Source organism: Bombyx mandarina, chromosome 20 (assembly GCF_030267445.1).
Source record: "Bombyx mandarina strain Sakado chromosome 20, ASM3026744v2".
Taxonomy (NCBI): Eukaryota; Metazoa; Arthropoda; class Insecta; order Lepidoptera; family Bombycidae; genus Bombyx; species Bombyx mandarina.
This window is the reverse complement of record NC_143226.1, coordinates 7,893,344-7,917,478: the sequence shown is the minus strand read 5'-3', so window position 1 is coordinate 7,917,478 and position 24,135 is coordinate 7,893,344. Positions and strand designations below refer to the sequence as shown.

The following is a 24,135-nucleotide window of genomic DNA, read 5'->3' as shown; positions in this document are numbered from 1 at the left end:
TCAGAGAAACTTTTTATTCCTGCAGGTCAATGAGAATCAAAGAAAAACCTACGAGAATCAACGAGGCCGGTGCAGAGCGCGCACCGCCTGTCAGTATGGCCGTGTCGGCGCAAATATGACTATTTACCTACTGATCATCAACTAATTACTCTGATAAGAAATTGATGTTAAACAGTCCCTTTTATTGTAATTTCAATACTTTAAAATCTTGAAAACACGCTCACGTGTTTAATACTTGTAAACACGCTGACGTGTACGAAGTCCTATAAATACGGCCGTGCTGTCTAGCGTTTATTCATTCGTGTCCGAGCCGTAGTACAGTACGGATCTCTCTATAACGTTGTTATGCTTCTCGTGCAATATACGCAGTTCTCGTGAAGTTTTGTTTTGGAAGCCCAAATATGAGTCATCATCGAGAACTTAATGACCGTGACGTCAACAATGCTGACGTCACACTTTTTAAAAACATTCCTTCAGCGTTTCTCCTCCGTCATACCTTATACAAATCTATATATATATAAATCAATTGCTGTTCGTTAGTCTCGCTAAAACTCGAAAACGGGAAGAACGGTCTCGAGGGACCGATTTGGCTAATTTTGGTCTTAAATTATTCGTGGAAGTCCAGAGAAGGTTTAAAAGGTAGATAAATATGAAATTGCTCGGAATTAAATGAAAATAAAAATTTTGTTTTTCCTTTGATGTATCCCCTTTCGGACGGATTCTTTTGTTTGTTTTAAGTTTATTTTATACAAAGGCTTAGGTATTTTATTTATCGATTAAGGCACTACGAAGTCTGCCGGGTCAGCTAGTTATGAATAAATCTTATAGATTACCTTTCTCGAAATCAAATATTTTATCCCTTACTTTAAGAGGACATAGGCAACTTTCGAAATTTAGTGTTTACAGGCTTTCCATGGTCTTAAAATTAAATAAAAATATGGCACTTAAACACTAGTATCTTTTAATAAAAAGTTGTATCAAAACTAAGCATTACTGTTAACGGTATAGATGACTGGGTACCAAACAATTACCTAGCATCAAGGAACTTTAATAAAATTCAATATATAATATACATAAAAATTTATTTAAAAAAATACAAATCGTAAAAAAAGGCCTTTTTTCATTTTTAGGCACTTAATTGTAATTAAATTTGGTGGTTTTTAATTATTATGAACTTTTTTCTTTCAAATTCATGAACATCACGGGTTGAAAAGGCCAAAAATTGATAGCCAATTTATATTTTCATGTTCTTCATATTAATCAACTGTTTGATTAACCGTTCTTGGGTGTTAATTCCGTATTCAGGCTGAGGACTCGAAAAGCTTATAATCGGCTCAAGGTGAACTTTGGCGGGGTAATCAACGCTGGCTATTGGTTCTAAAATGTGAACAACTATTTTAGAATACAATTAAAAATTAAAGTGCTAAAATCGTTGTGGCCTCAAGGATAAGACGGTGCATACGTGTTGAGCGATACACGGGGTGTTCGAATCTCAGGCGGGTACCAATTTTTCTATTGAAATACGTACTCAACAAATGTTCACGATTGATTTCCACGGTGAAGGAATAACATCGTGTAATAAAAAATAAACCCGCAAATTGTAATTTGCGTAATTACTGGTGGTAGGACCTCTTGTGAGTCCGCACGGGTAGGTACCACCACCCTGCCTATTTCTGCCGTGAAGCAGTAATACGTTTCAGTTTGAAGGGTGGGGCAGCCGTTGTAACTATACTTGAGACCTTAGAACTTATATCTCAAGGTGGGTGGCGCATTTGCGTTGTCTATGGGCCCAGTAACCACTTAACACCAGGTGGGCTGTGAGCTCATCCACCCATCTAAGCAATAAAAAAAAAGACCTACATTAGCTCAATCATTTCACCAAATTAATTTGACATTATTCAATTGGTAAATAATTAGTTTCGTAACGGATACAAATACTTGTTGTATTTCTTTAAACACTAAAAAAACATTTAAGGTTAAGCTGTAAAAATTATTTACCATTTCTATCTTTGAAACTGTTATCATCAATTTGACGTTTCACAAATATCTTGTACAACTCTCTAGCAAGAACAGCGTTCCCGTTCTCTAGATACAGTAATATCTTCTTAGCTATGTCATATATGACGTCATCGGTTGTATCATAATACTTAATTTGTTTCATTCTTAAATATCTCTGAATTCGGTTCTTGATTAACTGATTTACAATCTGATCTCTCGTTATCTTAGATAGGACGCTTTCTTCCTTGTACAAATTCGGACTAGGCATAAAATCTTTTACGTTTACGTCCGTTTTTAGCGCTGAATACATATTTTGGTTATTGCTGTTCAACTGACTCAAAATGTTTGTTTTTAAATTTATGTTTTTGGCAACAACATCAACGTACCCATGAAGTTCGTTTATTTTATTATTAGGTATATTACCAGAAGCTACGGTGTCTTTAACGTTTTCCAGAATTTCTATAATTTTTCTGATATCAAGATTCAAGGTTCTTAGTACTATAGCTCTCTCTGCAGCTGGTAATTCAGTAACAACAGATAATTTCGTGTTTACATTTTCGAGCTTAATATTATCTAAAGCTTTTTTAATTTCACTATATGACTTAGGTTCTGAAGGTATTAAGTTTCTACGAGTATTGATTTTGTTTTCGTTCAAATTTTTTATCAGCCTCTCCCAAACGACAGCGGATTTCGGTCTATGACCAAAAGTACTACTCCTTCGTGTTTGAGACGTGTATTTAAGATCTCTTTTCAAATTTGTAAATACATTACTTATTTTCTTCACTGGATCATCATCGATATTAGTGGGTTTATCAGAATTTAAACTATTATAGAGGCAAGGCAATATATCCTTTATCTTTACATCAGCTTGACCAGTGGGCATACCTTTGGCATTTTGTATTTCAGCTAAATCTTCGAGAATAGATTTCAAATGTGCTTTCAATTTCTCTTTGCTGGCCTCTAATGATTTAACTTTTTTAGGAACTTGTGTAGTTTTGATACTTGTGTACATTTCTGTAGTCGATTTTGACCGTTCTATATTGGTTTTATTAATTTTGTCATTATCAAGTAGTTTTATCAGATCAGCTAAGGATTTCATCTTAAAAAATTCTGATAAATTTAACATTATATTACTTTCTACACTAGGAAAGGAAGGACTCGATTTGATTTTTCGTTGATTGCTTTGATCTTTCAACAAGCAGTCTGGATACTTTTCAATATGACTGATATAATCTAATATAATTTTGTCTTTGGCTGTTAAATTTAAATTGGTCAAATCAGCTTGAAAGTATTTTTTATTCTTAGCAAAATCTGGTTCATTTTTAAACATATTTGACTTTTTAATTTTTTTAACCACATGTTTATTATTAGGCATTATTAATTTAGTGACTTTTTCCAATATCCTTCCGAATGAATTTAAAGTAACGTTTTCATCCTTAGTTAAGTTGTGTGAAATAAATCCAAACGAGTTCTTAGAAGTCTTCTTTCTAAGCATCTGTTGATTGACATTTTCATATTTGCTTATGAGAGTCAATACGTTTTTTATATTATCCAATGTTTTGGCTGTTTTTACTGTATCACCATCTACCGATTTAACATTAGTTTCATTTACCTCAACCGGAATTAATAGCTTCTTGGCTTCTTCAAATTTATCACATAATGTCAAATTCCCTACGTCTTCGTTTTTGTCAATAACACCAGACAGCTTTTCTAGAGCGCTCTTCAAAAACATTTCCTGTCTCAAAGATAAAGGTTCCTTGAAGAGTTCTATTAAATCAGATATTTTCTCATGCTTCACAATGTCGGTTTCTAATGACTCCGTCGAATCACGTTCCATATTCCATAGTTTGTTTAGTAGATTACCGGCTATGAAAGCCATGGCCGTGAGAGTGTCATTTTCAGGAGTAAACGTAACATTGGAGGTCACGCGAGCATTTTTATCACCTATCAATTCCGTGCCTGTTTTTAATTCATTAACGATTACCTTAGAAACGTGTTTATCTTTTTGACTCTCTGTGTAATTCTTTTTAAGTTGTTTCTCATAGTTTTCTTCAATAGCATTGTCTAGTTTGTTATCTGTCATGTGCTGATAAACTTTCTCATTGTGTGCTATATGCAAAGGGTTTGTTTTATCGCTTAATGTTAGTCCGATCCTTCTAGAAACATTTGGTTGGAGTGAAACGTCTACTTTTTTAGCTGTTACCGTTCCAAACGTGTTATTATTCCTTAAAGTATCTGTAAAATAAAGTACGTAATATTAAAAGAAAAATCCGAAAAGTAATTTACCGTAAAATGGGGGGAATTAGGACACTTTAACTTCGACATTGATTTTTATCATTTTTTTGGTAGATATAGTTATAAAATGGAGATCATGATTCCGGAGGCTTAAATTTTTATACATATACGATGCGTTATTGTTTCTCCTCCGTCATACATAGTCCATTACAAGATACATATACAGAAAAACTGAAAAAACTAGCCTGACCCGATTCACCTTTGCTTTGGGGTGAATCTGGTTACGTATGGGGACAATAGAGTTTTTCGATAGGGCTGGCACTATTTAGTTGTTAGGTAGTTACCTTTAGGTACTTTAGGTAAATAACTTTTCAATATCTTTGATGATAATCTTTTCTAATGAGTTGCAAAACTTTAATGACTAAATTAAATAATTTAATATTCTTAAACACAAAATAAACGTCATTTTCAGTTCAACAAAAGTATTGTGACATCCCAGATTTGTCCCTATTCTACCTCTAGTCCCTATTCCCCCCAATCTACTGTATATATTTAACAACCTATACAAATATTTGGTAATCATTTTAAAAGCCATAATATTGATTTACCTTCATTTATTTCGTCAACTGTATGATAGAATTTCACTGTATTATTATTGTTTAAATTACGATCAGTCTCTTGAATAGACCGTTTTGGTCTCATTAAATCCATTATTTCATCTTCAATACTAAATTTCTTTTCAGTGTTAGTTTCTGAAATCATTCTACCATCATTATCACCTTCAGTCACCATCTTGCTCAGACAGCTTCACCAATATTCCAACCTGGCATTACCCACATCATCGAGTAAAACAAATATTTTTGGGGAACTCTACATAAATGGTCAAGCGATGACTAGAATTAGTATTTTCATTAACAGAGACACCGCTACAAATTGGATTTAAACACCACCACCTACCTTGAATTATGAGTTGAAACTCTACATAATTTAAGCATATCTACTAGGATATATGTGTTACACTTTGTAGGGTTGGTATTTGTTATTCCAATACAATTCTGAGTTCCATTTAAAGTTGAGACGGGTGAAGGATATTCGTGTTTACTCTCAATTTTAGTAACCGTCTTGACAGGCTTAACACTAGAGCTATGTCTAGGGTTAAGTAGATTTATAATTAGACTGGGCGCCGAGAACTAGGTCAGCCATCTGGGGTATTAACGAGATGACATTTATTTTTATTGCTCGTGTAGGCAGACGACCATATGGCCCGTCTGACAGTGAGAGGTTACCGTCGTTCATGGACGTCAGCAATGCCAGGGGCAGAGCCAAGCCGCTGGCTACCGCTTAATACTCTCCACAAGCCTCGTTTGAAGAAGGACATGTCATAGCGCTCGGGAAACACCATGAAGGGGAGTTTATTCTAAAGCTGGATGGTACTTGACAAAAAAGATCTCTGGAAACGCACTGTGGATGAACGTAGTGGCTCCAAGTAGTATGGATGATCTCTACTCCGGTGACGGGCAGTGCGATGGTAAAAACGAGATGATGGTATCATCTCAAACAATTCCTCAGAGCACTCCCCATGGAACATACGTGTTATAAAGGCCATAGTAGCCTCACCAAGTGAAGTGAGCGCGAAGCTAAAGTTGAATTATTGTGCTTATATATAGATAGTCTTACCTTTCAATTTTTATCGTGAATTTAGGAAACAAATAAAAAAAGAATAAAAACGTGCAAAGTGCTTTATTTTATCAAGTGCTGTTTAGTGCTTCAATTTACTGCTATAATGTAACCTGCATGAATAAAAACAGATAATTAATAATTTACTGGTGGTAGGACCTCTTGTGGTTCCGCACGGGTAAGTACCACCACCCTGCCTATTTTTGCCTTGAAGCAGTAATGCGTTTCGGTTTGAAGGGTAGGGCAGCCGTCGTAACTATAGTAAGACCTTAAAACTTATATCTCAAGGTGGGTGGCGCATTCAGGTCTATGGGCTCCAGTAACCACTTAACACCAGGTGCGAAGTGAGCGAAGATGTATTTATTAGGTGGACATCTGTTTAGACAAAGAAGGTGCATACGACACAGCAGGCGCTAGTGCGACCATCATCAGTTACGTCCTTGCGGGGAATCTCCAGATATAAACTGAATATGCTACTAAAATGCAATGCAGGTAAAACGAATTATCGTATCTTTAAAAACCATCTCTTCCAGACAACCTTGCCCAGAAATGAATGGAGGCGAACGTTATTTGTTTATCTAGAAGTGAGCGGCAAACGACCTCACATACCTTATTTAGAAAAACGGCAGTCCTTAGGCCGATCGGTGCCTTATTGAACATTTACAACTTAACGTTGTGTTTAATTTATGTTTGAATTGAATGTCAGTTAATTGAAGTAATAGAAACACCAAAAGAAAAACGTTACTCCATTTTGCACATTAAAATTGATATAATCCAAGGAAGATTGACGTGAGACAGGCGGCCGGTCTTTATGGCGAGGCTTGGGGGTGGCCTCCAGCAGTTGACGTTTGTGGGCTAATAATAAGAAGAAGAAGAAGGCCGGTGGCAAAACTCATGACAAATACCTACGCAGCATTATAAGAGGACATGATGCGCTGATACTACAAAATGTGGAATGACATATTTTATACACCGACTACATAATTCGTCTTATTCTTTTTGCACATTATCTGCACCAACAATACAATCTTTTGCGCAAGAAGAAGAAGACAAGGCTTTCAGAAGACCCAGGCTTTCAGAAGATTTAATGGCTGATGACAAAAAGTGCTTTATAGCTGATGGTACGACGCATTATCGTGATCTCACACAAGCCAGTTTGAAAAATAGAATATCCGTTATGCACTAAAGGCCCAGCCATATATCTTACTTGGCATTCATGGTGTAACGGCTCTGATTTCCACATGTCTACATGGTTGGACTAACTCGAACCACCTGGTGTTATTAGTTGATTAGGATAATAGAGAGCTCATAATGCGAATTCCGCCAGCACCTGAAGACATGAGATCAAAGTATCGTGTGTTTAACGGCTGTTCCGCCCCTTAATCTGAAACGCACGACTGTTTTCTAGCACAGAGAGAAGGGCAGGCTGTTCAAAAACAAGGGGCTGTGTTATGTACTGCATTAACAATAAGCAAAAGGTCGCGGCCAATAACACAAGGGTAGATTAATTATTAAATTATAGTTATTAGCTTGCGTATGGGGTGCTTCTTGAGTAACAGATTTTAGAATTCCAGTGAGTAAGTTTTGAAATTAGAGATAAATACCAACTTTTGGCGTTAAGTTTCTGAGGAAGGAGGACAAAGATTAAGGCCACTAAAACTAGTGCATACACCTTGGTCTGATAGTGCTCGAGTGCCTGTAGTTGAACCAACCACATACCACCATACTACACCACACCCCTATATACCACATATATCTGTGCTCACAACTGTCTATCATCAGACCGATAGGAATTGATTACCAATTGGAAGACTTCAGCATAGAAAACTTATTCGAAATTATTCTTAACATTAATGTGCGATTTTGTTATCAGCCACAAAACAATGTTGAATCAAAAGGACTAATTTACGATACCTATGACCAAATCTTCCAGTTTAGGAGGCGACGGTACTAGAGGATTCGATGATGAACTGGCTTGCTTCATTCTTTCATTTTTCATTTCTGTGGAATAATTAATTGCATATATTGCAACATAAGCGAGACTAGCCCTGCTTCGATGTTTTCTTCTAAAATAAATACATCAGTTTGCAGAAGCCATTCACACAAGTCGCAGTCCTGTATCAAGAACCGCCACTGTGCCTGCCTTGGTAAAACTGGAAAGGCCTCCGGGCCACCAATAATATCGCAAACATAAAAGAAAACGTCACTGGACTCTCAGCAATGTTTGTATCAATGTAGGTATCAACTCCGTCGGATAAATTGCTTATTACTTCTAATAGGGTGGACACCTGGTGTTAACATGTGCCCATGCTGTGTGGACTACAGGACTAATGTTTCACGTTACGTTTTCCTAGTGATATGGTGTCTTGTGATCATGCACGGGTATATACCACCAACTGGCCTATTCCTGGAGCGAAACAGCAATGCATTCTGATCTGAAAGATCGGATAGCCGTTATACTATCCAATTGAAACATAGACCTCATCTCTCAAGCTGGGCTTACATAGTGCTGTCTATGGGTTCTGGTAGGCATTTACATGTATCCAATAACTAACGAACGATGTTAAATCCCAATTGTCCTTTTATTATGAAGATAACGGATTTTACTTTAAAACCCCGTTATGAGGTTACAATGATGGTTCTCCATACCAATTTCCATCAGCTGCAGAGCGTTATCAATGTCTTCTTCGTCGACTGGCTCTCGTTCTAAAAGAGAGCATCTCTTCTCCTTCTTGCACGACCAGGTTCCTTGCGCGGTGCACGTACATTTGGTACAACCCATACACTGGTTCTCTGGAATTCAATTTGTCTTTCTATCTCTATGTCTTTACACTAGCTGGGTAGACGATCCCATGACTCACGTGGTGGTAAATGGATTTTATTGCCCATAGATATCAGAAAGTGATAATCGTAAGTAGCGTCAAAAATCACGCTGATTTTCAACAAGGACATAATTCACATATGATGGTAAGTGGTCACCGATGCCACGGGCATTGCGGGGCCCTAACGTCATTTGTAACTTCGAAGAATTACGTATCATATAACTCAAGAAACTCCATAGAATCAAGTTCGCTTCAAAGGCGTATAACAGATGACAAATCTATGGAAAATCGCAATAATGCCAGACACATAACATAATATAATTTTTATTTATTTATTGCTTAGATGGGTGGATGAGCTCACAGCCCACCTGGTGTTAAGTGGTAACTGGAGCCCATAGACATCTACAACGTAAATGGGCCACCCATCTTGAGATATAAGTTCTAAAGTCTCAGTATATTTAGTTAAAAACGGCTGCCCCACCCTTCAAACCCGCATTACTGCTTCACGGCAGACATAGGCAGGGCGGTGGTACCTACCCGTGCGGACTCAAAAGAGGTCCTACCACCAGTAAAACGATATGACAAAGCACTCACCAGCGTTACAATCATCGTATTGAGATACAAATGGTACACACTTCTTCCCTGTGGGCTCTCCGCCAACTGAAAGGTTAACTATATTTCTGCAAACAAGTTCTCGGAAAAAAGATAACTTCGCAAATGACCAAAGATTTTTAAATATTTAGAGCGCCAATAAATCGTCTAAAAGTCGCTTAGAAGGGCAGACGGACTTGACCAGAACCCATGATAGCTTCATGGCAGAAATAGATTGGATTGTGGTTCCATATAGGTACCCATTCTACTCCCCGGCATCGTGTTGAGCACTTGTAAACACTTCTAGAGAGGAAATGCAAAACTTCGATAACAGATATTTAATTAAATCAAGTATTTTTACTTGTGGCAGACTTAACATTGTTATTTATATTTTGACATTCAACAAGTGTGTCATACTGACATCTTAAGTTGAAATAAATGATTTTGAATTTGAATTTGAATTTTTATATCCTAAAATGTTTCCATGTATATTTTAACCAATTACAATTATTTGAGTACAACAAGCCTTTCGCTATTGTTTGGAGTCCGTAATAAACATTAAGATCGATCGAAACCTTTAGCTCTATTAAATTTTTGCACTGCCCTTCTAAGGGTTTCTGTTTCAGAAACAAACAACATAGTATACAAACACAACTTTCAGGAGCTACATTTTTAAAATGATAATCAATACACAACTAAAATAATTGAATTACCAAAAAAAAAAATGCAACAGAGTAAAACGATCGCGAATCTGTTGTAAAAAATAGATTTGCTTTCTTTATAATATAGGTACATCTAATCAAAAAGGAGAATTTATTTCGTCTGCCCTTCTCCTACACAATCATCTCTCGAATTCGTTATAATAAATAGTCATACGGCTACAACTTTCGGTAGCTTTATAACAGCTTTATCTTCTACATTAGTAATACAAAAAGTGCTTTCGGTGCATCAGTCATACGGTGCGTAGGTGCTTTAGTTAAACAAAAACTATTCACGTAGAAGTAGATGAATTTAATTTTTACTATACATTTAAATAAACAACATATTTCGATCTAAGAGAACCGAGCTTTGTATCTGTATTTATAATTGGTGACACTATTCTGTCGATAGCACAGAAATATTAACTATACTTTTATTTCGTAGCCGGAGTCAATGTCTTTATATAAAGATGTTTGGTATTCGAATTTTGGAGCTGTATGTTTTTTTTTATTTATTGCTTTGATGGGTGGACGAGCCCGCAGCCCACCAGGTTGTTAAGTGGTTACTGGAGCCTATAGACATCTACAGCATACATGCGCTACCTACCTTGAGATTTTTACTGGTGGTAGGATATATTGTGAGTCCGCATGGGTAAGTACTACCACCCTACCTATTTCTGCCGTGAAGCAGTAATGCGTTTCGGTCTGAAGGGTAGGGCAGCCGTTGTAACTATACTGAGATCTTAGAACTTATATCTCAAGGTGGGTGGCGCATTTACGTTGTAGATGTCCATGGGCTCCAGTAACCATTTAACACCAGGTGGGCTGTGAGCTCGTCTACTCATCTAAGCAATAAAAAAGGCATTACTGCGTCAGGGTAGCAATAGGCGGATTGATAGTACTGACCGGTGTGGAGCTACAAAAACGCGCTCCGACTAAGAAATAAAATAATTTAAAGCCGCTATCAACTAAAGCTGGTGCGTTAAAATCGAAATATGTTCCAAGAATACCTGCTTAGAACCTAGACGAGAGGAACAGAGAGACTGTGCGTCAAGACGAAACATAACATCAAAACACTCGCTCAAGAGTTCTCAAATAGAAGCATTTGCTTATCGTGTCTTACGAAGGCAGTGCGGTCAGAGTTGTTCGTGAAAAATTAAATCAGTTGTGATGACTAAAAAAATGTGAAATGGCTTAAATATTGAAAACGAAAACGTTTAACTCATTATTTTATTGTATAAAGATAAAAACACAACAATTAAATAATCACACGTCACTAAACACTGTTTGAAGTTTATCACAAATGTTTATTTTTGTAGAATCAATATTCTGAATTATTTTTAGGGTAGCAATTTATTCATGGTTTCACAATTTTATTATTATAGAATCAATATTCTGAATTATTTTTAGGTATAATAGTAGCAATTTTTCATGGTTGGAACGCATTCTGGCCGGATTCAATCAGGTTTTTATTCCTTGTCAGTCTGCAGAAGGACATTCGCTTTATCTAATAAAATATCTTGCAATTAATTGTCTTTTCATTTTTGAATTTTTACTTTAACATTCCTAGTTACATTTCAGCCAGTTCTTGAAGTACCTTATAGATCTGTATGGCTCTTAGTTTTGAAAGTACGTATTACGCACATTAGCAATATTAAATCCGCAGCACTGATTATCAAAACCATAGACTCAATAAAGGATTGCATATTTACAAATCTTCTTCGCTTAGAATTTACAGTTAAATAAATAAATCCACGTCGTTCCTAATCGTTGTTAACAATGAAATCTACATAATCTCCTCCGGGAGCTCCAGACATGAGGTTCTCTCTGGTGACCTTGTTCCTGAGTAGCCTGATCTTCCTCCGAACCTGGTTATGTAGACTCCTCCGATGGCCGTCAGGGTGGTCGCAACACAACGTGTCGCCGCCTGCAACCAATCATCGTTTTAATTCTTGAACACAAAATATCGTTAAACATTGGAAAGGGCACGATTGGCTTGCAGAGAGCGAAACGAAAGTTGGGACTCAAATTTTATATCTGCTTTTGTACAGCGATTTAAAAACAATGCCTTCTTTTCAAATCGTGTCAAGTCTCCAGTTTTTGTTTAATTAACTCCAAAATAAATCCGCACTTCCAAATAAAGTCCAATTTTACTGTCAAAATGTTTGATACCAGGCTATACGGCCGTAAGCACTTTGTCGGTAACTTTTCTAGAATACTGAATCCGACTCATTCTGATCTTATAGTGCATACGTTCAGTTCATCTTTCTTCTTTAAGATTCAAATTAAAACAGGATTGACGAAAATAGCTTTACGTCATCAAATATTTTCAAAAGTACTTAAACACAATACAACACTAGTTTTTTAGGAATCTTCACTCTTCATAAAAGTAGCTGGACACTGTCGGAAACCACAACTATTTCAAAAAGAACATCCCAACATTACAACCAAAGCAAACCCAGGAAGGACACCAAACCGACCACAGCCCGATCCCAAACTTCACAACCGTACCGCTATCAACTAAATCGAAAATCCCAGCATCCATAGTCCTCCGCAGCCTGTAGGACAACTGCCTGAAGTAAGCCGGCCTGTCCTGCTGAAGGGTCTGCCGGTACATGTCCCTTGGAGCATCGCCCTCCCGCAGCACCCTATAGTACTCGCAGTACCAGGGTCTTCTGCTGATGCAGCCCACCTCTCTGCCGCGGGCGGAGCAAACGCAATAATAGCAGACGTCTTTGTTGGAGTAGTCCAACAAACTTTCGACGTCAGATCCCACGTCTATGGTGGTGTCGTTGGCATTAACGTCGTTGGTGTAATAGGAGTGCCCTCTTTGGCACTTTGCGTTAGCTTCGTACGGGATTTCATCGTCGTGCCACAGGTAATCTGTAGTTACACTTAAGTTAGGTTGTTTTCTTTGCGGAAAACTAAAGCGGTATGATGTTGCAACGGTCGTAAATCAAAAGGGTAGTTTCCAATATTAAGTTCAGCTGTTCTGTAGTGAAAATTTTCGGAAACTAAAAAGTATAGTCACTTAAAAAGGCAAATAATTGGCCGCGTTTTTAATTACCTTCTGCTATTAATACATACAAAAAAAATCACCTAATCTTTCAGAGGCTGTTTTATTAAGCCAACGATTAACCAATAAAGAATGAAATACTATCGTACGTAAATATTACAAGCCTTTCTATTTCCACGATAAAAACTGTAAGTGAAATATTTACAGTAACTGTACAGTAACTGCACGTGAAATACTTACAGTTTTACAAGAAATATGGATCTAGAAACGAACAAAAGAGACTATGAACTATATAAAACAAATCACAATTTTAAGGTGTCAGTAATTATGGTCAAATTTCGCCTAACAGCAACTAGAGATACTGATTAAAACATTGCTAATAATATATTTGGTTGTTTATATGTTTTTTTCCTTAAGCCACATACGTATTTTAAGTTATAACATTTAAAAATTCAGTAGCGGAGTAGTAGGTACTGTTTTTGAATCAATAAATATAGAGTAACTTTAACATAGATGTCTCTATGATACCCTCTGTTCCTCTGTTAAAAAGCCTCATAATTCCATTTTACGATTGGCCATATCGCACTCTGTATGTACCTGATGCACCGGCTGTTGCTCACCTCTTCTGATCCTAAATGCCAAATTCCTCTTGTGGTCAAAAGGCATATAGCTATGGAAATTATCCATCAGCTTTGACATCATTAAGCATTCGTTGACATTCACGGCTGGTCTTTCACTGCAGTATTCATCTTTTCCCTCGGCGGAGCAGACGCACATTTTACAGGAGTTATCTTTGGCAGGAAACGTCATGTGCGATTTTCGAGTATCTGTGGCTATATCTTCGTCTTCGTCAGAACTAGAGTTCTTGTCTTTTGAGGAATGTGTTTCTTTAATACGGATCACGGTACGTCCAGGGACACATTTTAATTTGAGGTCGGCCAGCTCTTCTTGTTTTGGAGTGATGTGATTGAAAAAAAAGTCTAAAATCCCCAGAGTATCGGTGAAGCGTTAGGTAATTTGATTTTTAATTATACCTTATGAATGCTTTCTGTCACACAGTGAGGGTATTTCTAGTCAAGATTATTACTGCAGAGTACCTTCTTTAATTGGTGGATTTGGGCGGATGACACCTAACATTTGGTGGTTATACAGGTGGTTTGGTGGACTCTCAATTCCACCACTCACAACGGAACACAAAGTCTAGTCTGCGTAGTAGGTATATGAAATTGCTCTATTTACCTACCGATTGTTGATACCAATCCGTGTGAATTCAACACAATATGTTAGACTCATACCATAACAAGTTTTATACATAGATATACCTACTACAAAGCAAATGTGCTATTTAGTTCAGTATAACAATCTGAAGTTCAGACTAAAACTTTAACTAAGAAAGATTATCATTCTGGACGACAGAGTATTTCGAACAAGAACGTGTATTCATCGCTCATTAAATTATCCAGTAATTATTCAGCCCTTAGCACATTCGTCTGTATGTATACATCGTCGATATCATCAGCGTATTAAAATATATTATACTAGCTGACCCGGCAGACTTCGTAGTGCCTTAAATAAAAGACTTAGCTAAACTTTTGTATAAAATAAACTTAAAACAAACAAAAGGAATACGTCCGACGGAAGACACATCAAAGGGAAAACAAAATTGTTATTTTTATTTAATTCCGAGCATTTTCATATTTATTTCTACCTTTTAAACCTTCTATGGACTTCCACAAATAATTCAAGACCAAAATTAGCCAAATCGGTCCAGCCGTTTTAGCGAGACTAACGAACAGCAATTCATTTTTTTAAATATAGAAGATTAAATATAGAAGATGATATTTTCATCTTACCAGCGTCAACCCGATGTAGTCCCGCCAGACACAGGAGCGCGGCAATCAAACAGAACAGAGTCAAGTTCATATCGCAGACAATTTGTCAGGATTATACACGATACTGTACCGATGTAGGTTTTATAGGAATTTCTGAATCGTTTCAACCGATTAGATCTTCCATTTTTAATACAGAGAAGGATTTAGAATTTTATAAAAAAAATATTTAATTTTAAAATTGACTTGACATAGCTTAATTTAAAAACATACTTTAATAATGGTATCCTTCGTTTTTTAATAAAGCATGTCTACTGTATTGATAGATCAATTAATCTTGATTGTGAAGATTGTGAAGCATACCTAATATATATCATACCATTCAATATCATACCTTATCATAACCAATTCACTGGTGGTAGGACCTTTTGTGAGTCCGCACGAGTAGGTAGTGGCATCCCGCCTATTTCTGCCGTGAAGCAGTAATGCGTTTCGGTTTGAAGGGTGGGGTAGCCGTTGTAACTATACTGAGACCTTAGAACTTATATCTCAAGGTGGGTGGCGCATTTACGTTGTAGATGTCTATGGGCTCCAGTAATCACTTAACACCAGGTGGGCTGTGAGCTCGTCTACCCATCTAAGCAATAAAAAATAATATTAATAATACACCATACCACATCATACCATATCATATAATATATCATACCCTATATCAGATATCATAATAATAAAATTCACAACTCTGCCAATGCCGGTCCCAAGGCCGAATGAGAAAATATCAGGGTTAAGTTGGAGTTCGATCTTTCCACCGTCAAACAGTCAACGCCGAATGTCTGGCGGCGGTTCATTAGCCGGACTCACATAAGGCTTCAGCGATCTCGAAGAATTAAATCTCATCCAAAAGAACTTCTGTGGAAGGACGCGGGACCCCACCATGTGTATTTTCCCAAGAAAGCCTCATGAGGCCACGACCCTCAACATTGAAGATTACCGACACAAAGATGAGGATATCAGATATCATACCGTAATGACGGCTTATTTTCCGAAACATTATAAATATATTATGTAGTTCAAAGGGATGAGCACATCAGCACCAGACATAAATAAAACATTCTCGAAGTCTTTAAACCTAAATTGAACCTTAATTCAATATAAACAGAACTCAATTTTTCTTAACACAGGAGCAATACAGTAGCTTATAATTTTAGGAAGTTCTTCCGGAAATTCCTAAGCGACAATGCGTGGACTTTACAGTAGACTAATTTTAAGTTAAAATACCTGAAAAAAATTCTATTTTAACGAATCTAGCTGTAGGATTGAAATTATTTTAATAGATCTAGAAATATATATTTTTTGCGCATCGAATACGGTTATTGCCTATCATTTATGTACAAAGCAGTTATTGTCGCTTAGTGATGTTTGCCTTTCAAGCGTCGCAGTGTACTTAGTAAGAGTTTTTTAACGTTCTCGATAACGTAAAAATTAACTCAAGTATGCAGTTGGAACAGCGCCCCTGGTGGCAAACGCAGGCAAACGTTTCAACTCCATATAAATTTGAGTTAACTTTTACGCTATCGATAAAGTTAAAAAACTCTCAGAACGTTCTTGTTACCATCGGTACCAGATCGTAGGACCGCTATAAATAATTGCTAATTATTTCAATGGCTCTAAATCAGCGCCTGTTCTTCGTAATTGAAATTGTGGTCATAAAAAAGTTAAAAAGATAAATGAAAAACACAATGTAACTTATCAAACAGCTGCGTTCACATCTGTTGGATTCTGTTAGCTTTATTTTCCAATAGTATAGAGAGATTTAGACCGAACTATTATTACGGCCACGGCTGTTATCCCGTGGACATGTCGTAGGATGAAAATTAATGTTGCCAAATCATAATATATTAGGTAATTCGGTACAAAAAAAAAACACACAAAAATATGAAAAAAATATTTTAGTTATTAATTTTTTTTACTGAGGATTCTTATCAGATATACATGATATTTTATTTGTAGTTTATTATAAAGCTTCTAATTTGTTTATTAATATTATTTATTATTTTTATTATTTTATTATTTGTTTATTATTTTTAATTACGCACTGTGACGGAATTACGCACATGTGAAAACAAAAATAAGGTTCAAAACCGCATACGTCGAGAGAATTGAATCTCATACGTAGTGTTCGATGTTTAATATTTATACATATTATAAACTAAGCCTAGTGCTTGTTATTGTTTTCATTGCATAAATGCGGCCGTCTACCATCCACTTCACGATGACAAAAGACGATGAAATATTTTGACTGTGGAAATATAGGCTGTTTGAATGACGCTTAGTTTTCTTTAGAGATACATTACATACAGAATACATACAGAAATATATTATATAACTACTCGTTGCATTGTTACAGTACAATTAATCTTAATTCTTACATTATTATCTTATTTTATTGTCATTAATTTATAATGTATTTATTTTATATTTTACGTAAGTAGGCACTTAATTTTAAATAGTTTCAACATAGTTCTCACAATATACCGGTAGATGGCACTGTACCGAATATTTTCACATAAATTCCAATTTAATACCATAGATAATACACTTAATATTCAATTTAATACATGAAGGGCCTTGCAAACTAGCAGCTTATGCGATACGCTTTCATTATTTAGATGCTTAACATGAACTGGTTCGCTCAATTCTAATATAACTAATTATTTCCCTAAGGAAATGAGACGGGTCTTAACAGACAAATAGTACATACCGTCGGTTCTGCCTCTAAATACAATAACCAATTCATTTCCGTAATAATAAATCACTGAAATTAAACAATATTCTCATAGCTCATCGTAGCGGTGGAAAGCGAAAGCCACATAAAGTACTATTTTGTTTGGCGTCGTCATTATAACTTTTCCAAGCGCTTAGCATTTCTGTATCAGTTAAACTGTGAACAGTCGTGAGGCTCCAGTATGAGCACAGCAGGAAGGGCTTGTGCGGGCTGAAAGTTCTTTCGTGAGTCAATTCAAAGTCTAAACCTTCCCTGGAGACTAGATAAGTAAAATATACATCTTCTAAATTGATCAGCGGTGTCTTCTTTGCTTCCTGTAAAATCTCCGCGATGTGCTTCGCTGAAAAATTAATACGATTCACGGTAGACATTTTAATTTACTAAGTAAAACTATTCGCTTCCCCTAAACTGAATGTAATTATTATGGAATGTCAAAAAAACTCAAGCGACGCCTGTTAGATACAATACATTAATATTATTATTTATAGTGTGTTAAATTGAAATAACCTTTTAATATGCTTACTTATATTATTAAGCAAGCCAGCAATTTAAAAACAATGGCTTAAACGTGAGCATGCATGTACATCCTTAATAGATCGTCTCGGAAAAATGAGGAATCGTGTTTTAAAATGATTTGCGACACGTTGTAGTTGGTATCTGTGGGCTCCGATGATCACTTAGTGTCAAAGAAATCGTGAGTCATCGAGAGCAAAAACAAAAATAATCAAACGTGCAAAAAAAATTAAATGGTTTGGCGCGTTTAATCTTTCATTGCTAACAACAGATGTCACTTGTTGTTTCTACTGACGAACGGTAGATGTCGCTAAAACAATGTATTTTTTAAAAGGGGGTCTTTACGTATTATTATAATTAAAATTAGACTAATACGTGTCGGACAAGTCAAAGGATTTTATAGTCGGGATAAACGTGCAAAAAATTCACTGCTCGTAATAAAATAATTTTCAATTTAATACCATAGCTCAAACACTAATAATACTATAATAACGTAAGGAGGTGATCACCCACCATCAGATGAAGCGTACACTATCTGTTTTCAGATGCAAAAAACGCAATTTTCTTTCTAATATTTTAAGAGCAAAGAAAAGTTTTTAGGACTTTAAAAGGGCGCAGACCTTCAAACAAAATAAACTCACTATTTACGACATAGGCCGGTCCGGCCAGATATTCCGGGATCACATCACGGCTATACAGCCACCGGGGTAAGTACCATTTCGTATACTGATCTCGGTGTACAGTTGAATCCTTGATTTTGTATCCTGTAACAATTTACAATGTCAAAACACAACCTTTGCCAACATTTTTAAATTTTATGTCATGTTTTTTGAGGGCACTGTCGCTTCCCTAACTTACGTGATATCTGAGAGTGTTGCTAAAACTGGCCCTAGCAAGAGCCGTGCTTCGCAGAATCTACCACCGGATCGGAAACGCGATCCACTGAGAAGATCCGGCGAGAAACTCGGTGGGCTATGTTTATGGGTTAGTTTACTCGTCGAGCCCTTCGTCACAAGCGACGGGTTCGACGAGGACGGTGACCGGGTACCTGACCAGATGACAAGGTCCCCTACCGAAGAAATTAAAATACCGCAAATTGCCAATAAGAGGAACATAATTATAATCAATTCAGCATATTCTCTAGTTCATTACTGCCAATTATTGGACCGGTCCATTGATAGCGTAAGCAGTGGCGGCCACGAGTCTTGCTGTTTTAAGAGGCATCTATAGTTTACTGAAGTACAACGAGTAGCGCTCCATCGAGCAGACCTCTGGCCGAGGATAACTCTACCAACTATCTGGTCAAGAATTCAGACATTAAAGGCAAAATGTCCCTTATTTTTGACGTCATTAAGGTCTTCAATTGCACGGGTCAGGGAGTCGCCGAAGTCTGGATTCTTAAAACCATCATTACCTAACATGATAAGTCGCAGTTTTTGTGCGTCAGAAACACATGAAGCGCTACAAACAAGTCTTGAGAAAAATCATAATGTATCATTGCACCGAACACACTCAGGATACAACCTTGCCTTTGTCTAAGGGCGGCGTTGACTATTCAGGTGGGTTGCAAATTGGTCTCCTACAATTTGTGATGTTGATACAGAATCAACAACCGCAGATATAAGTTTGAAAGTGCACAGTAACATTTCGGACTGGACTAATTTTTTTCACGTAAATTCATACACAACCAGTGTTGCCTAAAGTGTACTAATGGTTGACAGTGTAGTCAAGTCCAAACTCAATAGTATATTGTTCACATAGTGTACATCTCATCCCGCGTGTTTGCCATTTTACACGCAGGAGGAAATCTCCTACTTTTCTCCGTTGGTACATATACTATTTTTTCTCCTACCAGGCCGAAAGTTCATGTAGTACCGAGCCGGGGTCCAGGGGCGAAACCCTGGCAGGGTGTAGGCTCATAAAAACACAGTTTAACTGTTTTTTAATTTTTAAATAAACTACTACTAATTGAATAAGAACTGTCTGATTTGTTTAATACTTCAAAATTAAATTTTATTGCCTTTTGTTTATTTCACTTTTACACTAAACACAATATTGCAAATTACCTGCCCGAGCACAACAATGGCGGAGAATTTTAGGTGCGTGAGAGCAGACGTAGACACTAACGCGCATGCGCACTTGTGCCCAGGGAGAAAAAGTTACACTTTCTTCCCTGTACAGCGGGAGGAAAACCGAACTTTCGACGTAGGTAGAAGAAAAATAATCTTTATCGAATAATAATGCTCACCAATCAATTTGTGACGTTCCTTTCCCCTCATGACCTGCTCCAAGTTCCAAGGATTTAAGAAGACATCGTCGTCGATTTTAAGTAGGAAATTGGCGTTAGCACATCGTTCTAGAGTCCACTTTAGCATGAAACCAGTCTTCAAGGTTAAGTTCTGATAATGTTCGTGGAAGTTCAATATTACCATATCGCTGTGTTCCTTGGCTTCTACGTAGATATCTACCTAGACAAAAAGTTAAATTTACCCATTCGATAGATTGCTAACGAGGGACTTCAGTGATGGGAGGGACTTTAATGGTGGTAGGACGTCTTGTGAGTCCGCGCAGGTAGGTACCACCGCCCTGCCTATTTCTGCCGTGAAGCAGTAATGCGTTTCGGTTTGAAGGGCGAGGCAGCCGTTGTAACTATACTTGAGACCTTAGAATGGTATCTCAAGGTTGGTGGCGCATTTACGTCGTAGATGTCTACGGGCACCTGGTGTTAAGTGGTTACTACCACTTAACACCAGGTGGGCTGTGAGCTCGTCCACCCATCTAAGCAATAAAAAAAATTGCGACCAATTTAAATATCCTTGTTATACTCACCATGCTTTCATCGATTTTCCCTCGTTCCAAGCCCATAAAGAAGTAAGTAAGCACACGTTTAGCCCACGTCTCTCTGATGGCTTGTCTCTGGTCAAACCGTGATGGTGTCGTAGCTACCAACGCTACCACAGGAATGTTCGACTCTGGGCAAGGCGCGGACGGCTCTATGAGGATTTGACTGAAAAATATTACGAAATTCTCTTTAACCTAAAGCTGTGTAACGGCGCTTTAGGGCTTTTGTAGCCAAATGATAAAACACGGCCTTGTGTCGCGCTGCTTTACTTAAAAACTGGGTCATTCCTACCTACAGAATGTAAGCGTACCGTTCCCGGGGCCAAAAATAAAATATTCCCATAATGTATGCAAAAATCAACACTATGCTTAGCTATTAAATTGTCCTTATATTTCGTCTACATTCGGTCGCGATTTTGATCCGGTGGTAGATTCTGCTCTTGCTGGGCCCAGTGTTAGCTTTTTATTTAAGTTTAAGCCCCGTAAGCTCACGTACCAGTCACTGTGTATCTGAAATAGCCTCTTACTACCAGCGAATAGGTAGGTAGGTAAAAAAAACCATGCTACCTTAAGGAGTAGCTACTTAGTTTTATTTTAATACTCACATATTATCAAAATAGTGACTTAAACTCCTATTCCTAATGAAATGCTCTAAGTTTTGATCCGGTGGGCCTGGTGGTAGGAGGACGTGGCTGACAACGGCGGCCGTCCATCTACAGGCCACAATGGTGACTCCCAATCCCAACAAGAACGGTAGAATTACAAAAATCCTCCGACGCACTAAAAATAAAATGTCATTATCATAACATTTATAAACTCACTAGCTTTTGCCCGCGACTTCGTCCGCGTGGAATAAATAGTTCACAAATAATGCTTTATTTTAAAACAAATTTGTTTAGCATAAAAAACGTTATAGTGAGCCAACCTTAACATATAGGCATAAGCTGTCGCGGACTTTTTTTTAGGTATTTTAAAGGGAAACAATTCTGTCATACATTATTTTAGCGAAACTTTAACCGTTTCTGCAGCGCACGCAGCGGACGCTCTCAAAAGGTAAAAATAACCCCGATTTTGAAACATTGCTTATTGGTGTTCCGCGTGTATTGGTCTTAGCGTGATGTTATATAGCCTATAGCCTTTCTCGATAAATGGGCTATCTAACACTGAAAGAATTTTTCAAATCGGACCAGTAATTCCTGAGATTAGCGCGTTCAAACAAACAAACTCTTCAGCTTTATAATATTGGTATAGATTTACGAGTCTTCGACTGCGTTGTAAGCCTGTACGAGTATTTACCACCTCCATATTTCGACCGCGCAGCAGTCTCATGTCTCATGATGCCTATAAACTCCAGTAACCACTTAACACCAAATGTGCATCACTGCACGCATGTCCATCCGACTATGCATTAAAAAAAAACTTAAACAATAACCTTAAAAAATAATGTGATGAAAGGATAAACAACAAGATCTTCGCTAGTTTATTATTTACCCATAGTGTTAGCTAAAGGAGTCATGGATCTCATCAGAAACAATTATTTAAGAAGTTTCGATTGGGAATCTTAATGTTGTTTATTTTGAATCGTTAGCGCACGTCGACAGAGTGTCAAGCGACTGAACACAGAACACCAAGACCGCACCGTGTCCCGAACCAACGCCACTGTAAGGTCACTCTAGCTCGTTTCATAGTTAACAAAAGTACCAAAGATCACTAAAGACAATTGAAATCACTCCTCAAAACAGTCCGATAAATCCCAACACGAATTGTATAACTATTATACATTCGTCCAAAACCAATACTCACTTATTATTTTCCTAAATGTATTGGTCAAAAAAAATACATTCGACATCCTCATCCTATTTTATTTTTCTCGCACAAAGCACATCTCAACTGCACTATTTAATAAAAAATACACTTTGAACTGTTTTTAAATCAGATCAAGTTTTCTTTGTTGTTAATATGACTCTTGGACGTTCGTCATGATTCGGTTTAACTCAATAATAGAATTTTATTACTGGCTCGGGATCGGTTTTATCAATAGATACGTTATCGTTGTACAAACATTAAGTTTTGTCACTTTTGTGAGGGTATCTAAAGAAGTGGACGACGTTGCACAAGATTGTGACAGTCAGAATATAAATATTTGACTATTCATTTCAAAGGTTCGGCCCGAACACCGCTCGAGGGTTAAGAAAAAACGTAAAAAAGGCACCTAATGGTAACTGTTGGTGGTCTGATAGCAAAACTTGCAGTGAAACAGCCCGATGAATCGATCTTCACCATTATTGCTCCATGATAACGCGAATCCCACAGGCGGGTACCAATTTTTCTAATGAAGTACGTACTTAACAAATGTTCACGATTGATTTCCACGGTGAAGGAATAACATCGTGTAATAAAAATCAAACCCGCAAAATTATAATTTGCGTAATTACTGGTGGTAGGACCTCTTGTGAATCCGCACGGGTAGGTACCACCGCCCCGCCTATTTCTGCCGTGAAGCAGAAATGCGTTTCGGTTTGAAGGGTGGGGCAGCCGTTGTAACTATACTGAGACCTTAGAACTTATATCTCAGGGTGGGTGACGCATTTACGTTGTAGATGTCTATGAGCTCCTTGACTTACTTACATGCAGCTTTTAATTGTAAGGGCTCGGCGAGTAAGTTAACCCACAGACACATCCCACTGAGTTTCTCACCGGATCTTCTCAGTGGGTCGTGTTTCCGATCCGGTGGTAGATTCAGCGAAGCACTGCTCTTGCTAGGGCTAGTGTTAGCAACATTCTCAGGTTAGAGCCCCGTGAGCTCACCTTTTAGTTCTGTGAATCTAGTATAGTCCCTCGAGCTAAGTAGAATAGGTAGGAAAAAATAAATAATTCTAAGCTATACCAATGACTTACTCACGCTATATTCTAATTGTTATATTCGCATTTTGTTAGACGCGATGAAAATAAACTAATGTCTTTTGAGAAGTCTTATCTCTGGGTAAAATGACACTGAGATAAAAAACTGGTTCTGGGAAACTGAGCAGGTACAAATCATGACGTTAAGATGATTACGAATGAGTAGTATGAGTAGTACCCACGGGACGTTTAAAGACCAGATTGTTAAATTTCCTTCTGCCTACTTTAG

The 24,135-nt window shown here is 37.3% G+C and overlaps 2 protein-coding genes across 2 annotated transcripts; both read right to left on the bottom strand.

Moving 5' to 3' along the window:
* Positions 1-1,210: 1,210 nt before the first annotated feature.
* On the bottom strand, positions 1,211-14,960 carry LOC114249417 (uncharacterized). The gene is made up of 9 exons (XM_089735759.1): positions 14,891-14,960; positions 13,658-13,906; positions 12,533-12,976; positions 9,327-9,392; positions 8,560-8,703; positions 7,825-7,911; positions 4,842-4,985; positions 1,999-4,233; positions 1,211-1,377 (listed from the first exon to the last, which is right to left on the bottom strand). The coding sequence occupies exons 1-9, from the start codon at positions 14,958-14,960 to the stop codon at positions 1,235-1,237; spliced, it is 3,582 nt and encodes a 1,193-aa protein (XP_089591885.1). The 3' UTR covers positions 1,211-1,234.
* A 2,371-nt stretch (positions 14,961-17,331) lies between these two features.
* On the bottom strand, positions 17,332-22,986 carry LOC114249416 (beta-1,3-galactosyltransferase 1). Its single transcript, XM_028182994.2, has 6 exons — positions 22,809-22,986; positions 21,611-21,785; positions 20,994-21,171; positions 20,413-20,632; positions 18,806-18,928; positions 17,332-17,991 (listed from the first exon to the last, which is right to left on the bottom strand). Exons 1-6 carry the CDS (start codon positions 22,858-22,860, stop codon positions 17,708-17,710), a joined length of 1,032 nt encoding a protein of 343 aa, XP_028038795.2. The 5' UTR covers positions 22,861-22,986; the 3' UTR covers positions 17,332-17,707.
* Between the last annotated feature and the right edge of the window lie 1,149 nt (positions 22,987-24,135).